General features: G+C 42.0%; 3 protein-coding genes across 6 annotated transcripts in view; all 3 read right to left on the reverse strand.

Annotated features, from left to right (window-relative positions):
• LOC123509542 (UDP-glucosyltransferase 2-like) overlaps nt 1-14,957 on the reverse strand; it is a 34,234-nt gene extending 19,277 nt beyond the window's left edge. For both annotated transcript variants that reach the window (XM_045263912.1, XM_045263911.1), the window contains exon 1: nt 14,718-14,957. In XM_045263912.1, coding sequence (XP_045119847.1) covers nt 14,718-14,894 — 177 coding nt within the window. In that variant the 5' untranslated portion in view covers nt 14,895-14,957. The remainder of the gene's footprint in view (nt 1-14,717) is intronic.
• Nucleotides 4,489-13,688, reverse strand: LOC123509541 (UDP-glucosyltransferase 2-like). Of its 2 annotated transcripts, none has more exons than XM_045263910.1 (11): nt 13,610-13,688; nt 12,347-12,571; nt 11,511-11,783; nt 9,882-10,075; nt 9,595-9,690; nt 8,740-8,833; nt 8,544-8,635; nt 5,538-5,671; nt 5,185-5,404; nt 4,909-5,052; nt 4,489-4,706 (listed from the first exon to the last, which is right to left on the reverse strand). In XM_045263910.1, the coding sequence occupies exons 2-11, from the start codon at nt 12,521-12,523 to the stop codon at nt 4,562-4,564; spliced, it is 1,569 nt and encodes a 522-aa protein (XP_045119845.1). In that variant the 5' UTR covers nt 12,524-12,571; nt 13,610-13,688; the 3' UTR covers nt 4,489-4,561. The 2 variants fall into 2 exon arrangements, with proteins under 2 accessions (XP_045119845.1, XP_045119844.1); XM_045263909.1 differs by having other exon boundaries at nt 12,347-12,600; nt 13,610-13,684.
• A 541-nt stretch (nt 14,958-15,498) lies between the features above and the next one.
• On the reverse strand, nt 15,499-22,429 carry LOC123509543 (UDP-glycosyltransferase UGT5-like). 2 transcript variants are annotated; one of them, XM_045263915.1, is made up of 11 exons: nt 22,366-22,429; nt 21,124-21,348; nt 20,250-20,521; nt 18,634-18,827; nt 18,327-18,422; nt 17,576-17,669; nt 17,380-17,471; nt 16,775-16,908; nt 16,422-16,641; nt 16,146-16,289; nt 15,499-15,935 (listed from the first exon to the last, which is right to left on the reverse strand). In XM_045263915.1, the coding sequence occupies exons 3-11, from the start codon at nt 20,376-20,378 to the stop codon at nt 15,791-15,793; spliced, it is 1,248 nt and encodes a 415-aa protein (XP_045119850.1). In that variant the 5' UTR covers nt 20,379-20,521; nt 21,124-21,348; nt 22,366-22,429; the 3' UTR covers nt 15,499-15,790. The 2 variants fall into 2 exon arrangements, with proteins under 2 accessions (XP_045119850.1, XP_045119849.1); XM_045263914.1 differs by having other exon boundaries at nt 21,124-21,377; nt 22,366-22,425.
• Nucleotides 22,430-24,305: the final 1,876 nt, after the last annotated feature.

Genomic DNA, 24,305 nt, shown 5'->3' on the forward strand with positions numbered 1-24,305 from the left:
AACGCAACGACATGCTCTCGTGCCTAAACTCTTGAATCTTCGAGTTTTCTACCATCTGGCTTCTACTCAAAAGTCATTATAACTCAGTGGTTCTCAACTTGGGGTTTGCGAACCACCGGGGGTTGATAAGAAGATTCCCAGGGGTGCTTAGATGGCTGATCTAATAATATCCTTTTGCAGTTGCATTGCGTATTGAATTAGTGTCAGTCACTAAATTAACATTCCACGCGTACTTAGATAGCAGATAAAATAATATTCTTTACAGTACCATTGTATAATTGTGTTGGTGTGAGTCACTAGATTAACATTCTGTTCGATGTCAGATTAGTATGGGTTCGGGTAGATGGTCTTATAATAACTCAGGTTTTTTTTTTACGAGATAAAGATTGAGAGCCCTGCTCTAACTAGATTTATATGTGCTGTCTATCTCTCCCCTAACTCCTCTGACTATAGAAAATTCTTTGACTATTTAACCTCTAAAGTGGAGTCTCTCTATCCTTTCATGGAGATCTCCATCCTTGGAGATTTCAATGTTCACCACCAGCTTTGGCTTTCCTCTCCCTTCACTGACCATCCTGGTGAACTAGCCTTCAACTTTGCTATCCTCCATGAGCTAGAGCAACTGGTGCAACACTATTCGTATTCCTGACCGTCTTGGAGATACAACTAACATTGCTGACCCCTCCTTACCTCTAATCCTTTTAGTTATGCTGTTACCCTATCATCTCCGTTGGGCTCCTCTGATCACAATCTCATATCTGTATCTTGTCCTATTTCTGCAATCTCTCCTCAGGATCCCTCAAAGTCGAGGTGCCTCTGGCGTTTCGTCTCTGTCAGTTGGAGGGACCTGAGGAGGTATTAAGCTGATTTTCCCTGGAATGATTACCGTTTTCGTGGCAGAGATCCATCTCTGTGTGCTGAGCGCATAACAGAGTTGATGGTGTCTTACATTTCTCACTTTTTTTTTCAACCTAAACCTTCTAAACCTTGGTTTAACACAGCCTGTTCTCGTCCTGTACATGATAGAGAGGTTGCCCATAAAAAAAGGTACTTCAGCCTTCCAGCACGTGAATCTCATATACTTTATATTTCTGCCTGGAATCATGCGAAGTCTTTACTTTAACTAGTCAAATGTTCTTTCATTAATAAAAAGTCTTTCAAAATACAACTGCCCTCGAGATATCTGGCATCTGGCCAGACACATCCCCAATAACTTTACCTCTTCATCTTCCCCTTCTTTATTTCATCCTGATGGCACCACTGCAATCACATTTGTCTCTAAGGCTAAAATCTTCTCTCAGACACTTTGGATGATTCTGGGCTTGTCCCTTTATCTCCTCCTCCCTCTGACAGTCTCATGCCTTTAATTAAAATTCTTCGTAATAATGTTTTCCATGCTCTCGCTAGCCTAAACCCTTGGAAGACTTATCGGTCCCTTCTATTGTTCTCAAAAACTGTACCTCCTTGCTTGCACCTTGCCTGGCCAAATTCTTCCTACTTTGTATAACGACTTCTAACTTTTCCTTCTTGCTGGAAGGTTGCCTACCTTCAGCTATTTCTGAAATAGGTGACCGTTCTAATCCCTCAAACTATCGCCTTATAGCTTTAATCTCTTGCTTGTCTAAAGTTTTTTAATCCTCAATAGGAAGATTCTTAAACATCTGTCACTTAGCAATCTTCTATCTGATCGCCAGTGTGGCTTCCTTCAGGGCCCCTTTACTGGTGATCTTCTGGCTTTCCTTGCTGAGTCTTGGTCATTCTCTTTTAGAAATTTCGGTGAAACTTTTGCTGTCGTGGTAGACATATCAAAAGCTTTTGATAGAGTCTGGCACAAAGCTTTGATCTCAAAACTACCCTCCTACGGTTTCTATCCTCTCTGCTACCTTATCTCAACTTTCCTCTCTGATCGTTCTATTGCTGCTGTGGTAGACGGCCAATGTTCTACTAATTATATTAACAGTGGTGTTCCTCAGGGTTCTGTCCTGCCATCCACTCTCTTCCTATTATTCATCAATGATCCTAACCAAACTTTTTGCTCTCCACTCTTACGCTGATGAAACCACCCTACACCTTTCTACGTCTTTTCAGAAACTATAACCCTTAAGGAAGTTAAAAGATCACGCAGGGACGCCACAGGATGCCTGACTTCAGATCTTTCTAAGATTTCTGATAGGGGCAGAGAAGTGAGCAGGTCCATCCGCCCCAGTGACGATGTGCCCTAAGTCCATTCGTCCCGTAAGTTAGGGTACATCTACTCGTGGAGAAGAAGATGCGTCCCAGTGCGCCCACCATAACCAAGTCATTGCGCCCAAACTCTCATATTTGCATATAAGTACTATACTTCAGATCAATGGCTGAACGAATAATTTAAGGGAAGTTTTTTGATCGAACCTAACTTAATATTGTTCTAAGACTCAATTCCTCCATCTATCAACACGACACAACCTTCCAGACAAATATCCCCTCTTCTTCAATGACACTCAATTGTCCATTTCTACACTGAATTTCCTCGATCTTTTCTATACTCATTTAATCTCTTGCTAAAACAGCTTCTATGAATTTAGGAGTTCCAAGGCATCTCCGCCTGTTTTCATCACCTTCCCAACTGCTAAATCTATACATGTATGGAATACTCTTCGTATGTATATGGGAGGAGGGGGAAATTTCCACTCACACAGTTTTATTAGATAGGGTGAAATAAAAAACTTTTCGTCCCATCAACTCCCCTCCTCTCACTGACTGTCTTCAGCCTCTTTCTCACCGCATGAATGACGCATCTCTTGCTATCTTCTACCGCTACTTTCATACTAACTGCTCCTCTGATATTCCTAACTGCATGTATCCCCTCCTCATGCGGTCTAACTGTACGAGGGTTTCTTCTTCCTCATTCCTATTCTGTCCAACTCCCTAATGCAAGATTTAACCAGTACTCTCAATCATTCATGCCTTTCTCTGTCAAATTCTGGAATCTACCTACTTTGAAGTTTTCAAAACATTTATCCCTTTCTTTTGGTTAGCTCTTTCGGACGTGTAAAGGCATCCCTACTTACACAGAAAAAATGAATAAATAAATGAAAATATATATATATATATATATATATATATATATATATATATATATATATATATATATATATATATATATATATATATATATATATATATATGTGTGTGTGTGTGTGTGTGTGTGTGTGTGTGTGTGTGTGTGTGTGTGTGTGTGTGTGTGTGGCACTTATTTCTATTTTACTTTACTATTTTTCTAAACTTTGTTACCTTTATATGACGAAATGTCATTTTGCGATTTATCCTTTGTGACCAGATTTACATGTTAAACAAAAGTATAATGTGAGTTGATAGAGAAAAGATGATGTTGAAATTCACAAAACTAGAAACAAATAGGTAAATAGGAGTCATTATGAAGTGACTAGTCCAAATGGTTCAAGGTCATATGTGGACTGCCAACCAGAGCTCTAGCAACAAGACGCTTTCATCAGCTTACTGTGTGGTTCCGCCGACCGAGGTGTTCCGCAAGGCATATAGAAATTCCCGTGGCTCTTGGTACCAATGGGCACTGCCATTAAGATTCGCGCTGCATTGGTCTCCTGCACTATCATCAGTGCCATCACTGTTACCCTCACTGCCACCACTGTCGCCATGTTCCTAAGCATCCTCATGTTACCACTGCGTCAGAATTGCCTCCAAGCATGTGTTTCTTGGACCAGCTGCCACACATACACACCGCGATGAACCAGACTTCACTAAGTGATATAAAGAATACAAAACTAGAGGTAGTATGTGATAAGATTACGTGCGTGCGTGTGTGTGTGTGTGTGTGTGTGTGTGTGTGTGTGTGTGTGTGTGTGTGTGTGTGTGTGTGTGTGTGTGCTACAACAATGCCAACGAATATCGTTTAATCTTTTTTTTTTTTTTGTGTGTGTGTGTGTGTGTTTGTGTGTGAAACCATAGGAGCTCATTACAACAATGTTTTCTTCTCCTGAGTGACTCTGTGCTCTTACAGTGTTGACACCTAGTTCCATACTGACATATGAGTATACTGGTGACTAATAGTGTTACATATTTTCCCTTATGGGATGAAATATATAAGACATTACTCATTCCTATAAAAAAAATTACTTTGCTTTCTTTCTTTTTTAACCGCCGCGTGTTCCTCTCCGGTCACTTTCGTTATATCTCACTTTGTAAATGTTATATAAGATTATCTTTAATTACTCTCAGAGTTAAAAAAAAAAAAAAGATGTGTTCAACTAAAAATGAAAGACCAAAGCATTCTAATAGACTTTATTTTCTTTAATACAAGATAATAGTAAAAACAAAGAGCATTAATATACGCCAGCATTATTAACGGGCAATCCAAAGTGTGTGTATTTGTTTTTCTCTACGTCATAGAATTATCTAACCGTTGCCTTTAAAGGCATCTCTCTCTCTCTCTCTCTCTCTCTCTCTCTCTCTCTCTCTCTCTCTCTCGTGTCATATAAACCATTTTCTTCTAGTATTTTTCAATTTCGCATAAATTCTTATAGGACACCAAGCAGGAATGGGTCTACTCTTTTTTTGTTTTCCTTGATTCGCAGCAGCAACGAAGCAGAGCTCGAAGGATCCTGAAGGACAGCCAGGACGTCAGGATTGTAGTCACCGTCGTCGTCACAACCAGCACCGCCCACACGTCCGCATTGTACAGCTGGTACCTGGATGTAAACACAACACTTCTGCTAGGGTATGAAGATTTCTGCTTCACTCTGACTAGAATCAAACAAAGCATTATACTGAAAGCAGATAATATAAATCATTTAGTGAGATTCTAACATCAGTGAACAAATCTCCCTCATGTCATGGCTGGGGAGGATATGTGGCCCTCTGAAGGAGGATGACCCACGAAATGAGACGAACCAAGGCATGTCCCCAGCTGGAGAACGAAGGTGGCTTGCTCCTTGGTGTCTGAGGACATATTCCACCCAGTACGTGGCCCAGTCTCCTGGTGACATTGGCTGGTCTCGCATCAACCTGGACCGCTGCTGTACTTCTTTCAGTATTCTGTGTGGGACAAACTCGGCAAGAATAAAAGTACAGTTTAACTCCATTACTTTGCTCAAAACTTGGGAAATTTAATGGGAATTTTGTATCTACTTTGACAACTCAAGAAAAATATGCCGAATAATTTCGAACCTTTTGTCACTAATGAGCTGCAAGATGTGATCGCGCAAGTTTTCATGGGTGAGGTCCTCCCAATACAAGACGTGTCCCCAGCCTTCTTTCTGCACCTTTCGCATGTTGTAGTGTTGATCAATGGCGACTGGCATGCCCAGAATTGGCACCCCGTGGTACGTTGCCTCCTGAGTGCTTAATAAACCCCCGTGTGTTATGAAGAGGCGAAGCTGCGAGTGGCCTACATAGAGAACGAGAGAAGAGGTCTGGTTACTTAATGAGAGAAACCTTTTCTCGGTGAAACACACCAACATTTAACGTCCCTCCCCTGGCTGTAGCTGTCCAACCACGAAGCTAAGAAACAAGAAGCTGACCGAGAACATCCTGCTGCGGGATCCACTTGGCCAGCCGTACGTTGTGTGGAAGCTCTTCCATAGTTTCCTTCTCCCACTTCCACAACACTCTCTGTTGTAGCGACCCAAACACATCTACCAACACCTTCAGGTACCTGTTGTGACAAAGGACCTTAGGTTAATGCAGATTACTTATTCACGGTACTTTTTTCATCTGCTTCGCACGTGTGCATGTGTGTGTGTGTGTGTGTGTGTGTGTGTGTGTGTGTGTGTGTGTGTGTGTGTGTGTGTGTGTGTGTGTGTGTGTGTGTGTGCGTGCGTGCGTGCGTGCGTGTGTTATTCACCACGGTTGTATGCTGGTCATCCAGCCTGCTTTTCCCCTACGGAAAGAGCTCAGAGCTCGTAGTGACCGATCTTTGGGTAGGACTGAGACAACATCACACACAACACACACCGGGAAAGCGAGGCCACAACCCCTCGAGTTACATCCCGTACCTCTGCTGCTAGGTGAACAGGGGCTACATATTAATAAGAGGCTTGCCTATTTGCCTCGCCGCTTCCCGGGACTCGAACACGGGCCCTCATGATTGTGAGTCGAGCGTGCTAACCATTACACTACGCGGTGTGTGTGTGTGTGTGTGTGTGTGTGTGTGTGTGTGTGTGTGTGTGTGTGTGTGTGTGTGTGTGTGTGTGTGTGTGTGTGTGTGTTACTTGTTACTTGGGCTGTTTGTTCAAGGCTCCGCTCCACTGCGAGGCAGCGCTCAGCAGAGCCTCCCTCAAAACCAACTAACATCTATAATTGTCTTTGATTTCCATGCCGTTAAAATCATAAACTTCCTTGAACAAATATATCTTCAATTTCTTTTTGAAGATATCGATCCTCACACAACCTTTAATATCACTCGGCAGTTTATTGTAAATCCTTGGTACGCATCTCGTAAATACTCGACATCGCATGTCAAGGTCTTGGCTCATGTAGTCTGTATGGGTCTGCATCGTGTTCCTTGGTATGTGCACAAATGTATGAGTGTCAGGGGTCATTTCTCTAATTTTCGCAGTATCATATTCACTCAGCCATGTTTCAGTCAAAGCAAGATTATCCAGATTCTCATCATTAATTAAAGTTCTGATTTCTATTGTCTTGTTTCCAACTGACTGGACATTTAATAAACCACATTTCAACATAGAGCTCACAGCATTAGTAGCCATGATCTGTAATATTTCTGATCCTGTCAATCTCACTTTCCAACACAACACAACAACTATTATTCGCCGAGTGGTCAGTATTCTGTTTCTTAAACCTCACACAGTTTATGCATTTCTTCTCTGTAGATGTGCAATCCTTGGACTTGTGGTTGCCTGCACATTTAAAGCAAACGGGATGCTCACCATTTTTCTTGGCATTGCAGTTTGCCTCAGTATGACCATACCTTTGACAATGGTAACAGATAAGTGCATGATACCTGTCGCGAACCTGGTAAACTCCCCATTCAAGCTTAATCCTGTCCTGATGCTGATGCAACAACTGTCTTATCATTGGATCACATTTCATGATGTAATGAACTGTGCCCCCTGCTGCTGGTTTGCAAAAAATATTCTCAATCTTTGACTTGATATCAGGAACTGCTTGAAGGTAGTCATTTCTTGCAATGATTGTATCAATGATACCCTCCTTAGTCTCTTCCTTATGGACATTACATAGCATTATCTTGGGTTTAATTTTCTGAACAGATTTAGTTGTCAACTTTTCAACATTCTCCAGTTTCTGGGCTGCCTCATTTCTCAGACTCTCATCGGCAAAATTCATCACTATTTTTTTGCCATCATTAGCAAACTTTGTATCATTAATTTGCATTCCATCCAAAGCATGAGAAACTTCATTCTTCAGATTTGCTTCAGAATCCTGAGTTACCCTACAACAAGCAGGTTCTTTTCATCCTCCTCTTCCTCTTCACATCCTGCCAAGGTGTGGAATTTTCCGAATCAGCAGAATTCAGCGACTCAGCAACTCCCGCCAAGCCTTCTGTTGCCTCATCGACCTTGATACTTATCTCCTCCATTCTTGCCATCTTATTATCAACTATTGCCATCATCTTGTCAGCTTTAGCAGTAATGCTCTTCAAATCAGACTTAAATTCCTCAACATCATTGATGAATTTCTTCAGAGCCGACACCTCAATGAAGCAAACATCGCACAGATACCTCACGTTGCAGATATTTTCAGATTTAATCCCTGCCAGATTCACACATTTCGTATGAGCCCACCGGCTACACAGACAACATTTAATGAATTTTGCTGGGTCTCCAGAATCAGAGCTACACTTATAACAGGACGAAGGTAATAATGCTGAAATGGCATATTTCTCCGCCATCTTGGAGTCTTCCACTCTTTTTTTCACTTATTTTCTATCTAGCGACAACACTTTCCATAAATGTTCCTGTTTTTTTTTTCATCACAGGACATTTATACACCACTGTGCTCACTGAGAAGTCAGTGAGAGCCTTTTTTCATGCAATAATATGCGTGAAAAGCGGAGCACCACTACAGAACTAGCAAGTATATACGCGCGCACCTGTTTGTGTGTGTGTGTGTGTGTGTGTGTGTGTGTGTGTGTGTGTGTGTGTGTAATTCACCACGGTCGTCTGCTGGTCACCCAGCCAGTCTTTCCCATTACGGAGCGAGCTCAGAGCTCATAGACCGATCTTCGGGTAGGACTGAGACCACAACACACTCCACACACCGGTAAAGCAAGGCCACAACCCCTCGAGTTACATCCCGTACCTATTTACTGCTAGGTGAACAGGGGCCACATATTAAGAGGCTTGCCCATTTGCCTCGCCGCTTTCCGGGACTCGAACCCGGACCCTCTCGATTGTGAGTCGAGCATGCTAACCACTACACTACGCGGTGTGTAAAACGTGTGTGTGTGTGTGTGTGTGTGTGTGTGTGTGTGTGTGTGTGTGTGTGCGCGTGTGTGTGTGTGCGCGCGTGTGCGTGTGTGTGTTTCTGTATAAGATTGGACTTACTTCTCTGGTATATCTGCAGATTTTATTAAAGTTCCCAAACTGAACAATATGAAACCTGGTTCCCCAGCACCAGCGATCCACTGCTGCAGGTCCTGGTGGCGAGAGGGAGACCATGACAGTAGTGCATTAAAGTTAGCAAGCTGATGTTTTGTGACTACAAAACGTTAACAACATACGAGAAAAAGGAAGTTCTTACCTCAGGGAGTGGTTCGGCGGGTCGACAGTGTATTCCACCCGCGTGCACCACCGTGGGCGTGTAGGGCAAGGTTGGTTTCTCCATCGATCTCACACTGATGGGCAGGAAAAGCAAGGAGGATTAGGCATGTCTACACACACACACACACACACACACACACACACACACACACACACACACACACACACACACACACACACACACACACACACACACACACACACACACACACACGCGCCCGGTAGCTCACGGGTGGAGATACACACAGGGTTGTCCCATGTGCCTGGTCTCAGGCCTATCCAGCTCGTTCCGTAGGGTAACGTGCTGTCTCGTCAGAGACTGCAGGATCACAGCACACACACACACACACACACACACACACACACACACACACACACACACACACACCACCTAGCATTAAATAGGTACGGGATGTAACTCGAGGGTTGTGGCCTTGCTTTCCCGTGTGTGTTCTGTGTTGATGTTGTCTCAGTCCTACCTGAAGATCGGTCTATGAGCTCTGAGCTCGCTCCGTAATGGGGAAGACTGGCTGGGTGACCAGCAGGCTACCGAGGTGAATTACACACACGGCGAGGCAAATGGGCAAGTGTGTGGTGTTATGGTCTCAGTCCTACCCGAAGATCGGTCTATGGGCTCTGAGCTCGCTCCGTAATGGGAAGACTGTCTGGGTGACCAGCAGACAACCGTGGTGGTGAATTACACACACAGACACACACACACACACACACACACACACACACACACACACACACACACACACACACACACACACACACACACACACACACACACACACACACACACACACACACACACACACACACACACACACACCTATTGATGATTAACAGGCTGTTATTATATCGGAGTTTCCCCAGATAAGGCATGTCTTCAGGGCACAGCTGGCGGGCTCGGCACTCATTATCCCAACTGTGAATAATAAGATAGCAGGATGATGCATATAAATAGAGTTCCCGCTGCAACTATATATATATATATATATATATATATATATATATATATATATATATATATATATATATATATATATATATCATAAGCAAGGTATTTTCGCTTAATTCATAAACATAATATTCTCGTGGCTTATTTTCAAAACCTGCCTCGGAATAAGTTCCCATTCGAGCAACAGTATTTCCAGTAGATCATAAAGAGTACTGATCATGCGTCCCGTGAAGGTGAGAGGGTACTCCAGGTCAAGCATGAAGCTGGCCTCCAAGGAAGGGAAGGCCGGAGATGCTGCTACGGTAGAATACGTTCCAATGAACTTGTTTGGAGACGTATAGATGAACGGAACCTGCCAGATTATTGCACCGTTAGTAACACATTATAAATGTTTGCTATATCTTGGTGATAAGCGTGCATATTCCGAAAGACCTGTCCCCCTGAGGGCATGTAAGGAGATCCTTTTGAAAAAATGTTTAATTCTTTTCAAAATTGCAATGAAGACTACTTCGAGAATAAAGTATCTTTCCGTACCTCATTGTACAGTAGCAAAGTGAATGCGTGATATAAAATTGGAAAGAAATTGCAAACTGTTTACATGATGTATCCAAGTGTTCCAGTCACGCTCAGCTTAAAGTTTTACCATTCATAATGGGTGTTTTTATGAAGAGCACTTTTTGTATCTATTTTTCATATTATTTCTTGAAATAAATACATTGATATTTTCATTATGTTTGTAGATCGATAGCAAATGTAGACGGATCGATGGCAAATGCAGTTCAATATTAACAAGTGGAGGGTACTGAGCGTAGGTAAAGATAATCTAAGTAATAGGTACACGATAGATAACGAGGCATTAGGAAGGTCCAAGTATGAGAAAGATTTATGAGTCATCGTTAGCTCCGATCTCGGTACAAGGAAGCAATGTACTGAGGCCAGGAATGAGGCGAATAGAGTATTGGGATTCATTTTTAGAAGTGTTAAAAGCAAAAGTCACGAAGTAGTACTAAAGCTATACTTGGCGCTGGTCAGGCGACATCTTGATTATGCGGTACAATTCTGGTCCCGAGGAAGAATATAGCTATGTTGGAGTTAGTCCAAAGTAGGATGACTAAAAATACAGGAATGAGGGACATTCCCTACGAAACGAGACTGAAAAATCTCAATCTGCATTACTTAGAAAGACGTAGGATAAGAGGAGACCTGATAGAAGTATTTAAGTGATATAAGGGTTTTTCACAAAGGGGACATGAATGTAGTTCTTAGGATCAGTAGCGAGGACAGAACCAGAAATAATGGGTTTAAATTTGAAAAATTCATGTCTAGGAAAGAAATGGGAAGCAACTGGTTTTCAAACAGAGTGGTTGATGAGTGGAACGGACTCAGTGGTCATGTAGTCAGGGCTGAGTCAATAGGGAGCTTTAAAATATTAGATAAGTTCATGGACGGGGATGATAGATGGAATTAGGTAGCTGAACCACACAGTGACTGCCTCGTGTAGGCATGATGGCCTCTTGCAGCTTCCCTCTTTTCTTAGGTTCTTATTAGGATTATCGAAAAAAAAAAAAAAACTCTTAGGAGCAAAATCCATAAGCTAATAACTTCGGCATAATAGTAGTAGTAGTAGTAGTAGTAGTAGTAGTAGTAGTAGTACTAGTAGTAGTAGTAATCACAGTAATAAAGAAGAATAAGAAAAGATAACAGTGCTAACGTCATTATTTTTATCAGCGTCCCCTGTAACACAGGTACAAGTGAGAGCCAAAAGGCTTCCCCTACAAGCTACAAACCTTCAGTTTATGTGTAAATGAAAGGAAACAATCAGTCAGATCGGCATGCAGCATGACTAGGTCAAACTTCTCTTCGTTGAGTCTCTGCACTCCCTCGTAGGCCAGGGCCTTATTGCACGCCATCTTCATGTCGTCATATATCACCCCGATTGCAGTAAATGTGTCTGTGGTGAAAAGGCTGGGCAAATTCTTGTTTAAGTCGACATCGGGCACAACCACTACTCTGATGTTTGGGTGGCTGCTGGACTTGTCGAATCCTGATATGTAGGTCACCTGAAGGGTAACGAGGTAATTTGAGTTAATATTAAATTATGGAAATTAAAAGACTAAATTCTTGTGTGTGTGTGTGTGTGTGTGTGTGTGTGTGTGTGTGTGTGTGTGTGTGTGTGTGTGTGTGTATTCACCACGGTCGTCTGCTGGTCACCCAGCCAGTCTTCCCCATTACGAAGCGAGCTCAGAGCTCATAGACCGATCTTCGGCTAGGACTGAGACAGCACACACTGCACACACCAGGAAAGCAAGGCCACAACCCCTTGAGTTATATCCCGTACCTATTTACTGCTAGGTAAACAGGGGCCACACATTAAGAAGTTTGCCCATTTGCCCCCACTTCACGAGACTCTAACCTGGGCCCTCTCGATTGTGAGCCGAGCGTGCTAAACACTACACTAGCGGTATGTGTGTGTGTGTGTGTGTGTGTGTGTGTGTGTAGGCAAATAGGTATTAGCGGTGTTGCTCCTCTCGTGTTTTGGAAGTCATTATGACACCACTGATTCTATGTCATATGTGGACATGCCAACCCGAGCTTTAGCAAGAAGACACTTTTATCTGCTTACCGTGTGGTTCCGCAGGGCGAGGTGTTCCGCAAAGGGCATGTAGAAATTCCCGTGGCTCTGGGTACCAATGGGCACTGCCAGTAGGATTCGCGCTGCATTGGTCTCCTGCACTATCATCAATGTCATCACCGTTACCATCGTTGCCACCACTGTCGCCATGTCCCTAAACATCCTCATATCACCAGTGCATCACAATTGCCTTCAAGCATGTGTTTCTTGCACCACCTGCCACACATACACACCGTAATGATGCACTTAGGATATAAAGAACACAAAACGTGAGATAACATGTGATAGGATTGTGTGTGTGTGTATGTGCGTGTGTATGTGTGTAATTCACCACGGTCATCCTCTGGTCACCTATCCAGTCTTCCCCATTACGTGTGTGTGTGTGCGGGTGCATGCGTGCATGTGTATGTGCCTGTGTGTGTGTGTGTGTGTGTGTGTGTGTGTGTGTGTGTGTGTGTGTGTAATGTGGAAGTTATGAAGAAAGAGATTATGAAACTTTAAAATTTTTTTGAGCTTTATTTTTTGACAAATGGTAGCGGTAGGTGTTATGACACTGGTTCTTATTCAAATTGCAATCACGAGAATACTTTTCAATAAATTCAACTGGAAAAAAAAAACTGAATGAATAACACCAAGAGAACTTTTCCTCCCCACAATCACGCATGTTCCGACTTGCAGTCCAGCTCACCGGAAGAGGATGTATCACCCACCACAAAGTAAACACTAGAAAAATAATTATATAGTATAACTCACAACTTCACACAACCTTACTGCATTTTTCTCTTTTCATCTGAGATGTTCTTGGGCCGACACGCGCCACGCGCATTTATAATTCCTTATTTTCTCAATATCACTCACTTGACTTGGTCTATGGGACTGAGTACACTGTTTTATGGGAGGAATGTATTCAGTGGTGCCATCTCTCCCCCCCCTCTTCCTCTTTCAACAACACCGTCAATAAGATAACTCCGCACTTTTCTCCTATTTTCACAAGAAATAACCTACCAAAAACCACACACATGGATGTCAAGCAGCGAGAGAGAGCACCTGCTGCTGCTATGTGCTTGGAAGGAAAGTGGAACCAAACTGTGTAAGCAATTTGATAATAATAATAATTATATATATATATATATATATATATATATATATATATATATATATATATATATATATATATATATATATATATATATATATATATTTAAAACCACTATGATTTATATAAAAGTTACAGGAGCTAAGTAATCGACTGACCTGCTTGGAAGGAAAGTGTAGCCAGACTGTGAGAGCGAATAGCCGCCTAGTCTCTTCTGGCAGCCTAGACTAGCCCCTTGATGGTGTTTCCATTCTCCCCCTCCCAAATTAATGTCAATCGTCATAATATGACTGGCGGTTGCGTAATGAAACAGGATTTGATTGACATTATTACTGACGTTACATTTATGGAAGACATTTTCCCGAACAGCTCAGTTCTCCCGCTACCGACTGGAGTGAAAAATTCTTATTAGATAGGGTGGAATCAAACACTTTTCGTCCCATCAACTCCCCTCCTCTGACTGTCTTCACCCTCTTTCTCAGCGTAGGAATGTTGCATCTCTTGCTATCTTCAAACATTTTTTTCATGCTAACTGCTGTTCTGATCTTCCTAACTGCATGCATCTATTCCTCCTGTGGTCTAGTTGCACAAGGCTTTCTTCTTCCTCATCTCTATTCTGTCCAACTCTCTAATGCAAGGTATAACCAGTACTCTCAGCCATGCATGCCTTTCTCTGTTAAACTCAGAACCTGCTTGCTTCTGTATTTCCAACTTCCTATGACTTCACTTCATTTAAGAGGAACTTTTCAAGACATTTATCCCTTTTTTTTTGGCTAGCACTTTCGGACGTGCAAGGGGACTGGCAACTAAGTGGGCCTTTTTTTCTTCCCCTTGACCAGCTACCCTGCTTATAAATATATATATATATATATATATATATATATATATATATATATATATATATATATATATATATATATATATATATATATATATATATATATGTGTGTGTGTGTGTGTGTGTGTGTGTGTGTGTGTGTGTGTGTGTGTGTGTGGCACTTATATCTATTTCACTTTACTATTTTTCTAAACTTTGTTACCTTTATATGACGAAATGTCATTTTGCGATTTATCCTTTGTGACCAGATTTACATGTTAAACAAAAGTATAATGTGAGTTGATAGAGAAAAGATGATGTTGAAATTCACAAAACTAGAAACAAATAGGTAAATAGGAGTCATTATGAAGTGACTAGTCCAAATGGTTCAAGGTCATATGTGGACTGCCAACCAGAGCTCTAGCAACAAGACGCTTTCATCAGCTTACTGTGTGGTTCCGCCGAGCGAGGTGTTCCGCAAGGGGCATATAGAAATTCCCGTGGCTCTTGGTACCAATGGGCACTGCCATTAAGATTCGCGCTGCATTGGTCTCCTGCACTATCATCAGTGCCATCACTGTTACCCTCACTGCCACCACTGTCGCCATGTTCCTAAGCATCCTCATGTTACCACTGCGTCAGAATTGCCTCCAAGCATGTGTTTCTTGGACCAGCTGCCACACATACACACCGCGATGAACCAGACTTCACTAAGTGATATAAAGAATACAAAACTAGAGGTAGTATGTGATAAGATTACGTGTGTGTGTGTGTGTGTGTGTGTGTGTGTGTGTGTGTGTGTGTGTGTGTGTGTGTGTGTGTGTGTGTGTTACAACAATGCCAACGAATATCGTTTAATCTTTTTTTTTTTTTTTTTGTGTGTGTGTGTGTGTTTGTGTGTGAAACCATAGGAGCTCATTACAACAATGTTTTCTTCTCCTGAGTGACTCTGTGCTCTTACAGTGTTGACACCTAGTTCCATACTGACATATGAGTATACTGGTGACTAATAGTGTTACATATTTTCCCTTATGGGATGAAATATATAAGACATTACTCATTCCTATAAAAAAAATTACTTTGCTTTCTTTCTTTTTTAACCGCCGCGTGTTCCTCTCCGGTCACTTTCGTTATATCTCACTTTGTAAATGTTATATAAGATTATCTTTAATTACTCTCAGAGTTAAAAAAAAAAAAAAAGATGTGTTCAACTAAAAATGAAAGACCAAAGCATTCTAATAGACTTTATTTTCTTTAATACAAGATAATAGTAAAAACAAAGAGCATTAATATACGCCAGCATTATTAACGGGCAATCCAAAGTGTGTGTATTTGTTTTTCTCTACGTCATAGAATTATCTAACCGTTGCCTTTAAAGGCATCTCTCTCTCTCTCTCTCTCTCTCTCTCTCTCTCTCTCTCTCTCTCTCTCTCTCTCTCTCTCTCTCGTCATATAAAACAATTTTTTTCTTGTACTTTTTAGTTTGGCATAATTCTTTATAGGGCACCAAGCAGGCGTGGGTTCACTCCTTCTTCGTCTTCCTTGATGCGCAGCAGCAACGAAGCAGAGCTCGAAGGATCCTGAAGGACAGCCAGGACGTCAGGATTGTAGTCACCGTCGTCGTCACAACCAGCACCGCCCACACGTCCGCATTGTACAGCTGGTACCTGGATGTAAACACAACACTTCTGCTAGGGTATGAAGATTTCTGCTTCACTCTGACTAGAATCAAACAAAGCATTATACTGAAAGCAGATAATATAAATCATTTAGTGAAATTCTGACATAAGCGAACAAATCTCCCTCGCAAACTACACCAGAATGAGGATAACAGTCACGGCCTCCTGAAGGAGGATGACACAAGACTTGAGACGAACCAAGGCATGTGACCAGCTGGAGAACGAAGGTGGCTTGCTCCTTGGTGTTTGAGGACATATTCCACCCAGTACGTGGCCCAGTCTTTTGGTGACATTGGCTGGTCTCGCATCAACCTGGACCGCTGCTGTACCTCCTCCAGTATTCTGTGTGGCCCCAACACGGCAGGAATATAGGTACAGTTTAACTACATTACTCTGCTCAAAACTTAGGAAATTTGATAGGAATTTTGTATCAACTTTGACAACTCAAGAAAAATATGCCGAATAATTTCGAACCTTTTGTCACTAATGAGCTGCAAGATGTGATCGCGCAAGTTGTCATGGGTGAGGTCCTCCCAATACAAGACGTGTCCCCAGCCTTCTTTCTGCACCTTTCGCATGTTGTAGTGTTGATCAAGGCCAACTGGCATGCCCAGAATTGGCACCCCGTGGTACGTTGCCTCCTGAGTACTGAATAGACCTCCATGTGTTATGAAGAGGCGAAGCTGCGGGTGGCCTACATAGAGAAGGAGAGAAGAGGTTTGGTTACTTGATGTGAGGGTCGTTATCTCATTGTGACACTCCTACATCCCGCGTCCCTCCCCTGGTGATAGCTGGCCCACCATGGTGCTAAGAGACAAGAAACTGACCGAGAACATCCTGCTGCGGGATCCACTTGGCCAGCCGCACGTTGTGTGGAAGCCCTTCCATAGTTTCCTTGTCCCACTTCCACAGCACTCTCTGCTGTAGCGACCCAAGCACATCTGCCAACACCTTCAGGTACCTGTTGTGACAAGGGTCCAAGATTAACGCTGCTTGCTTTTTCTTTTATTGTTATTTGTGGGAAGCGCTGTTCAGCTTCTGCCCATTAGTGGCGCAGGCAATTTTGTTTACAGTGGTTCCCATATTAACTTCCATAACAACAATCAAGCGTATCTTTGGTGTAACCACCCAGAACCTGGGCATCATGATGATATGTAGGTATCTTTAAACCTCTCGTCAACTGGCAAATCTTCAAAGCGGTATGTCTGCCCGATCCCACGCTCACCACCTTATCCACTACGCCACCGCCTTCTCGCTTATTCATGGTACTTTTTTTTATCTATTTATTTGTTTATTTATTCATTTATTTAGTGTGTGTGCGTGTGTGTGTGTGTGTGTGTGTGTGTGTGTGTGTGTGTGTGTGTGTGTGTGTGTGTGTGTGTGTGTGTGTGTGTGTGTGTGTGTGTGTGTGTGTGTGTGTGACTTCACTTACTTCTCTGGCATATCTGCAGATTTTATTAAAGTTCCCAAACTGAACAATATGAAACCTGGTTCCCCAGCACCAGCGATCCACTGCTGCAGGTCCTGGTGGCGAGAGGGAGACCATGACAGTAGTGCATTAAAGTTAGCAAGCTGATGTTTTGTGACTGCAAAACGTTAACAACATACGAGAAAAAGGAAGTTCTTACTTCAGGGAGTGGTTCGGCGGGTCGACAGTGTATTCCCCCCGCATGCACCACCGTGGGCGTGTAGGGCAAGGTTGGTTTCTCCATCGATCTCACACTGATGGGCAGGAAAAGCAAGGAGGATTACGCATGTCTACACACACACACACACACACACACACACACACACACACACACACACACACACACACACACACACACACACACACACACACACACACACACACACACACACACACACACACACACACACACACACACACACACACACACACACACACACACACACACACACACACACACACACACACACACACACACACACACACACACACACACACACACACACACACACATACACCTAGCATTAAATAGGTACGGGATGTAACTCGAGGGGTTGTGGCCTTGCTTTCCCGGTGTGTGTTCTGTGTTGATGTTGTCTCAGTCCTACCTGAAGATCGGTCTATGAGCTCTGAGCTCGCTCCGTAATGGGGAAGACTGGCTGGGTGACCAGCAGGCTACCGAGGTGAATTACACACACGGCGAGGCAAATGGGCATGTGTGTGGTGTTATGGTCTCAGTCCTACCCGAAGATCGGTCTATGGGCTCTGAGCTCGCTCCGTAATGGGGAAGACTGTCTGGGTGACCAGCAGACGACCGTGGTGGTGAATTATACAGACACACACACACACACACACACACACACACACACACACACACACACACACACACACACACACACACACACACACACCTATTGATGATTAGCAGGCTGTTATTATATCGGAGTTTCCCCAGATAAGGCATGTCTTCAGGGCACAGCTGGCGGGCTCGGCACTCATTATCCCAACTGTGAATAATAAGATAGCAGGATGATGCATATAAATAGAGCTCCCTTCAACTATATATATATACATATATATATATATATATATATATATATATATATATATATATATATATATATATATATATATATATATATATATATATATCATAAGCAAGGTATTTTCGCTTAATTCATAAACATAATATTCTCGTGGCTTATTTTCAAAACCTGCCTCGGAATAAGTTCCCATTCGAGCAACAGTATTTCCAGTAGGTCAAAAAGAGTACTGATCATGCGTCCCGTGAAGGTGAGAGGGTACTCCAGGTCAAGCATGAATCTGGCCTCCAGGGAAGGGAAGGCCGGAGATGCTGCTACGGTAGAATACGTTCCAATGAACTTGTTTGGAGACGTATAGATGAACGGAACCTGCCAGATTATTGCACCGTTAGTAACACATTATAAATGTTTGCTATATCTTGGTGATAAGCGTGCATATTCCGAAAGACCTGTCCCCCTGAGGGCATGTAAGGAGATCCTTTTGAAAAATGTTTAATTCTTTTCAAAATTGCAATGAAGACTACTTCGAGAATAAAGTATCTTTCCGTACCTCATTGTACAGTAGCAAAGTGAATGCGTGATATAAAAATTGGAAAGAAATTGCAAACTGTTTACATGATGTATCCAAGTGTTCCAGTCACGCTCAGCTTAAAGTTTTACCATTCATAATGGGTGTTTTTATGAAGAGCACTTTTTGTATCTATTTTTCATATTATTTCTTGAAATAAATACATTGATATTTTCATTATGTTTGTAGATCGATAGCAAATGTAGACGGATCGATGGCAAATGCAGTTCAATATTAACAAGTGGAGGGTACTGAGCGTAGGTAAAGATAATCTAAGTAATAGGTACACGATAGATAACGAGGCATTAGGAAGGTCCAAGTATGAGAAAGATTTATGAGTCATCGTTAGCTCCGATCTCGGTACAAGGAAGCAATGTACTGAGGCCAGGAATGAGGCGAATAGAGTATTGGGATTCATTTTTAGAAGTGTTAAAAGCAAAAGTCACGAAGTAGTACTAAAGCTATACTTGGCGCTGGTCAGGCGACATCTTGATTATGCGGTACAATTCTGGTCCCGAGGAAGAATATAGCTATGTTGGAGTTAGTCCAAAGTAGGATGACTAAAAAAATACAGGGAATGAGGGACATTCCCTACGAAACGAGACTGAAAAATCTCAATCTGCATTACTTAGAAAGACGTAGGATAAGAGGAGACCTGATAGAAGTATTTAAGTGATATAAGGGTTTTTCACAAAGGGGACATGAATGTAGTTCTTAGGATCAGTAGCGAGGACAGAACCAGAAATAATGGGTTTAAATTTGAAAAATTCATGTCTAGGAAAGAAATGGGAAGCAACTGGTTTTCAAACAGAGTGGTTGATGAGTGGAACGGACTCAGTGGTCATGTAGTCAGGGCTGAGTCAATAGGGAGCTTTAAAATATTAGATAAGTTCATGGACGGGGATGATAGATGGAATTAGGTAGCTGAACCACACAGTGACTGCCTCGTGTAGGCATGATGGCCTCTTGCAGCTTCCCTCTTTTCTTAGGTTCTTATTAGGATTATCGAAAAAAAAAAAAAACTCTTAGGAGAAAACTCCATAAGCTAATAACTTCGGCATATTACTAGTAGTAGTAGTAGTAGTAGTAGTAGTAGTAGTAGTAATCACAGTAATAAAGAAGAATAAGAAAAGATAACAGTGCTAACGTCATTATTTTTATCAGCGTCCCCTGTAACACAGGTACAAGTGAGAGCCAAAAGGCTTCCCCTACAAGCTACAAACCTTCAGTTTATGTGTAAATGAAAGGAAACAATCAGTCAGATCGGCATGCAGCATGACTAGGTCAAACTTCTCTTCGTTGAGTCTCTGCACTCCCTCGTAGGCCAGGGCCTTATTGCATGCCATCTTCATGTCGTCATATATCTTCCCGTAGCAGTAAATGTGTCTGTGGTGAAAAGGCTGGGCAAATTCTTCGTTATATCAGCATCGGGCACAACCACTACTCTGATATTTGGGTGGCTGCTGGACTTGTCGAATCCTGATATGTAGGTCACCTGAAGGGTAACGAGGTAATTTGAGTTAATATTAAATTATGGAAATTAAAAGACTAAATTCTTTGTGTGTGTGTGTGTGTGTGTGTGTGTGTGTGTGTGTGTGTGTGTGTGTGTGTGTGTGTGTGTGTATTCACCACGGTCGTCTGCTGGTCACCCAGCCAGTCTTCCCCATTACGAAGCGAGCTCAGAGCTCATAGACCGATCTTCGGCTAGGACTGAGACAGCACACACTGCACACACCAGGAAAGCAAGGCCACAACCCCTTGAGTTATATCCCGTACCTATTTACTGCTAGGTAAACAGGGGCCACACATTAAGAAGTTTGCCCATTTGCCCCCACTTCCCGAGACTCTAACCTGGGCCCTCTCGATTGTGAGCCGAGCGTGCTAAACACTACACTAGCAGTATGTGTGTGTGTGTGTGTGTGTGTGTGTGTGTGTGTGTGTGTGTGTGTGTGTGTGTGTGTGTGTGTATATAGGCAAATAGGTATTAGCGGTGTTGCTCCTCTCGTGTTTTGGAAGTCATTATGACACCACTGATTCTATGTCATATGTGGACATGCCAACCCGAGCTTTAGCAAGAAGACACTTTTATCTGCTTACCGTGTGGTTCCGCAGGGCGAGGTGTTCCGCAAAGGGCATGTAGAAATTCCCGTGGCTCTGGGTACCAATGGGCACTGCCATTAAGATTCGCGCTGCATTGGTCTCCTGCACTATCATCAATGTCATCACCGTTACCATCGTTGCCACCACTGTCGCCATGTCCCTAAACATCCTCATATCACCAGTGCATCACAATTGCCTTCAAGCATGTGTTTCTTGCACCACCTGCCACACATACACACCGTAATGATGCACTTAGGATATAAAGAACACAAAACGTGAGATAACATGTGATAAGATTGTATGTGTGTGTGTATGTGCGTGTGTATGTGTGTAATTCACCACGGTCATCTCCTGGTCACCTATCCAGTCTTCCCCATTACGTGTGTGTGTGTGCGCGTGCATGCGTGCATGTGTATGTGCCTGTGTGTGTGTGTGTGTGTATGTGTGTGTGTGTGTGTGTGTGTGTAATGTGGATGTTATGAAGAAAGAGATTATGAAACTTTAAAATTTTTTTGATCTTTATTTTTTGACAAATGGTAGCGGTAGGTGTTATGACACTGGTTCTTATTCAAATTGCAATCACGAGAATACTTTTCAATAAATTCAACTGGAAAAAAAAAACTGATTGAATAACACCAAGAGAACTTTTCCTCCCACAATCACGCATGTTCCGACTTGCAGTCCAGCTCACCGGAAGAGGATGTATCACCCACCACAAAGTAAACACTAGAAAAATAATTATATAGTATAACTCACAACTTCACACAACCTTACTGCATTTTTCTCTTTTCATCTGAGATGTTCTTGGGCCGACACGCGCCACGCGCATTTATAATTCCTTATTTTCTCAATATCACTCACTTGACTTGGTCTATGGGACTGAGTACACTGTTTTATGGGAGGAATGTATTCAGTGGTGCCATCCTCCCCCTCTTCCTCTTTCAACAACACCGTCAATAAGATAACTCCGCACTTTTCTCCTATTTTCACAAGAAATAACCTACCAAAAACCACACACATGGATGTCAAGCAGCGAGAGAGAGCACCTGCTGCTGCTATGTTCTTGGAAGGAAAGTGGAACCAAACTGTGTAAGCAATTTGATAATAATAATATATATATATATATATATATATATATATATATATATATATATATATATATATATATATATATATATATATATATATAAAACCACTATGATTTATATAAAAGTTACAGGAGCTAAGTAATCGACTGACCTGCTTGGAAGGAAAGTGTAGCCAGACTGTGAGAGCGAATAGCCGCCTAGTCTCTTCTGGCAGCCTAGACTAGCCCCTTGATGGTGTTTCCATTCTCCCCCTCCCAAATTAATGTCAATCGTCATAATATGACTGGCGGTTGCGTAATGAAACAGGATTTGATTGACATTATTACTGACGTTACATTTATGGAAGACATTTTCCCGAACAGCTCAGTTCTCCCGCTACCGACTGGAGTGAAAAATTCTTGTGTTAAGCTTCTAACTATGTTGCAATTGAATTTAATACTTTTAATTCACAGCTTGACAATCTCTCTCTCTCTCTCTCTCTCTCTCTCTCTCTCTCTCTCTCTCTCTCTCTCTCTCTCTCTCTCTCTCTCTCTCTCTCTCTCTCTCTCTCTCTTGCTTCTTCCTTCCGACTTCCGTCTGTCTGTCTGTATGTACGTCTTTATGTCTAATATCCAGCTTTGTCGTAGTTACATCATAAGATTAATAATTAATAAATTAATATTAGGTGTTCCCGGCACTACATGTGTGTGTGTGTGTGTGTGTGTGTGTGTGTGTGTGTGTGTGTGTGTGTATATATATATATATATATATATATATATATATATATATATATATATATATATATATTTTTTTTTTTTTTTTTTACATTACAAGGGCACTGGCCAAGGAAAACAAAGTGTTGGAAAAAAAAAATCCTGCTGGTTGCCAGGCCCTGTTAAGAGGAAAGTAGAAAGAGAAAAAACAAAAAAATCTAAAAGGAGGGTCCAGTTAACGTAAGAGGTGTCTTGACACTCCTCTTTTGAAAGAGTTTAAGTCATAGGCAGGTGGAAATACAGACACAGGTAGAGAGTTCCAGAGTTTACATATATATATATATATATATATATATATATATATATATATATATATATATATATATATATATATATATAATGTGGAAGTTTTGAAGAAAAGATGAAACTTTAAACATTTTTTAGCTTTATTTTTTACAAATGGTAGCGGTAGGTGTTATGACACTGGTTCTTATTTAAATTGCAATTACGAGAATACAAATTCGCAATACTTTTCAATAAATGTAATTGGAAGAAAAAAGACTGATTGAATAATACCAAGAGAACGTTTCCTCCCCACAATGACATACGTTTCGACTTACAGACCAGCTCACCGGAAGAGGATATATCACCCACCACAAAGTAAATACTAGAAAAATAATTATGTAGTATAATCCACTACTTCACACTAGCTACCCTCCTACGGCTTCTATCCTCTCTGCTACCTTATCGCAACTTTCCTCTCTGACCGTTCTATTGCTGCTGTTGTAGACGGCCAATGTTCTTCTAAATCTATTAACAGTGGTTTTCCTCAGGGTTCTGTCCTGCCACCCACTCTCTTCCTATTATTCATCAATGATCTTAATCAAACTTCTTGTTCTATCCACTCTTACGCTGATTATACCACCCTACACCTTTCTACGTCTTTTCAGAGACTACCAACCCCTCAGGAAGTCAACAGATCACGCAGGGACGCCACAGAACGCCTGTCTTCAGATCTTTCTAAGATTTTTGATAGGGGCAAAAAACTTAGTGGTGTTCAGAGTCAATTCCTCGACACAACCTTCCAGACAAATATCACCTCTTCTTCAATGACACTCAATTGTCCACTTTTTCTACACTGAATTTCCTCGGCCTATCCTTTGCTCATAATGTAAACTAGAAACTTCACATCTCATCTCTTCCTAAAAAGGTTTCTATGAAGTTAGACGTTCTGAGGCATCACCGCCAGTTTTTCTCACCCTCCCAACTGATAACTCTATACAAGGGCCGCCCATATGTATGGAATACTCTTCGTATGTATGGGGGGGAGGGAGAATTTCCTCTCACACAGTCTTATTAGATAGGGTGGAATCAAACACTTTTCGTCCCATCAACTCCC

The sequence above is a fragment of the Portunus trituberculatus genome, chromosome 27, assembly GCF_017591435.1.
Source record: "Portunus trituberculatus isolate SZX2019 chromosome 27, ASM1759143v1, whole genome shotgun sequence".
NCBI lineage: Eukaryota > Metazoa > Arthropoda > Malacostraca > Decapoda > Portunidae > Portunus > Portunus trituberculatus.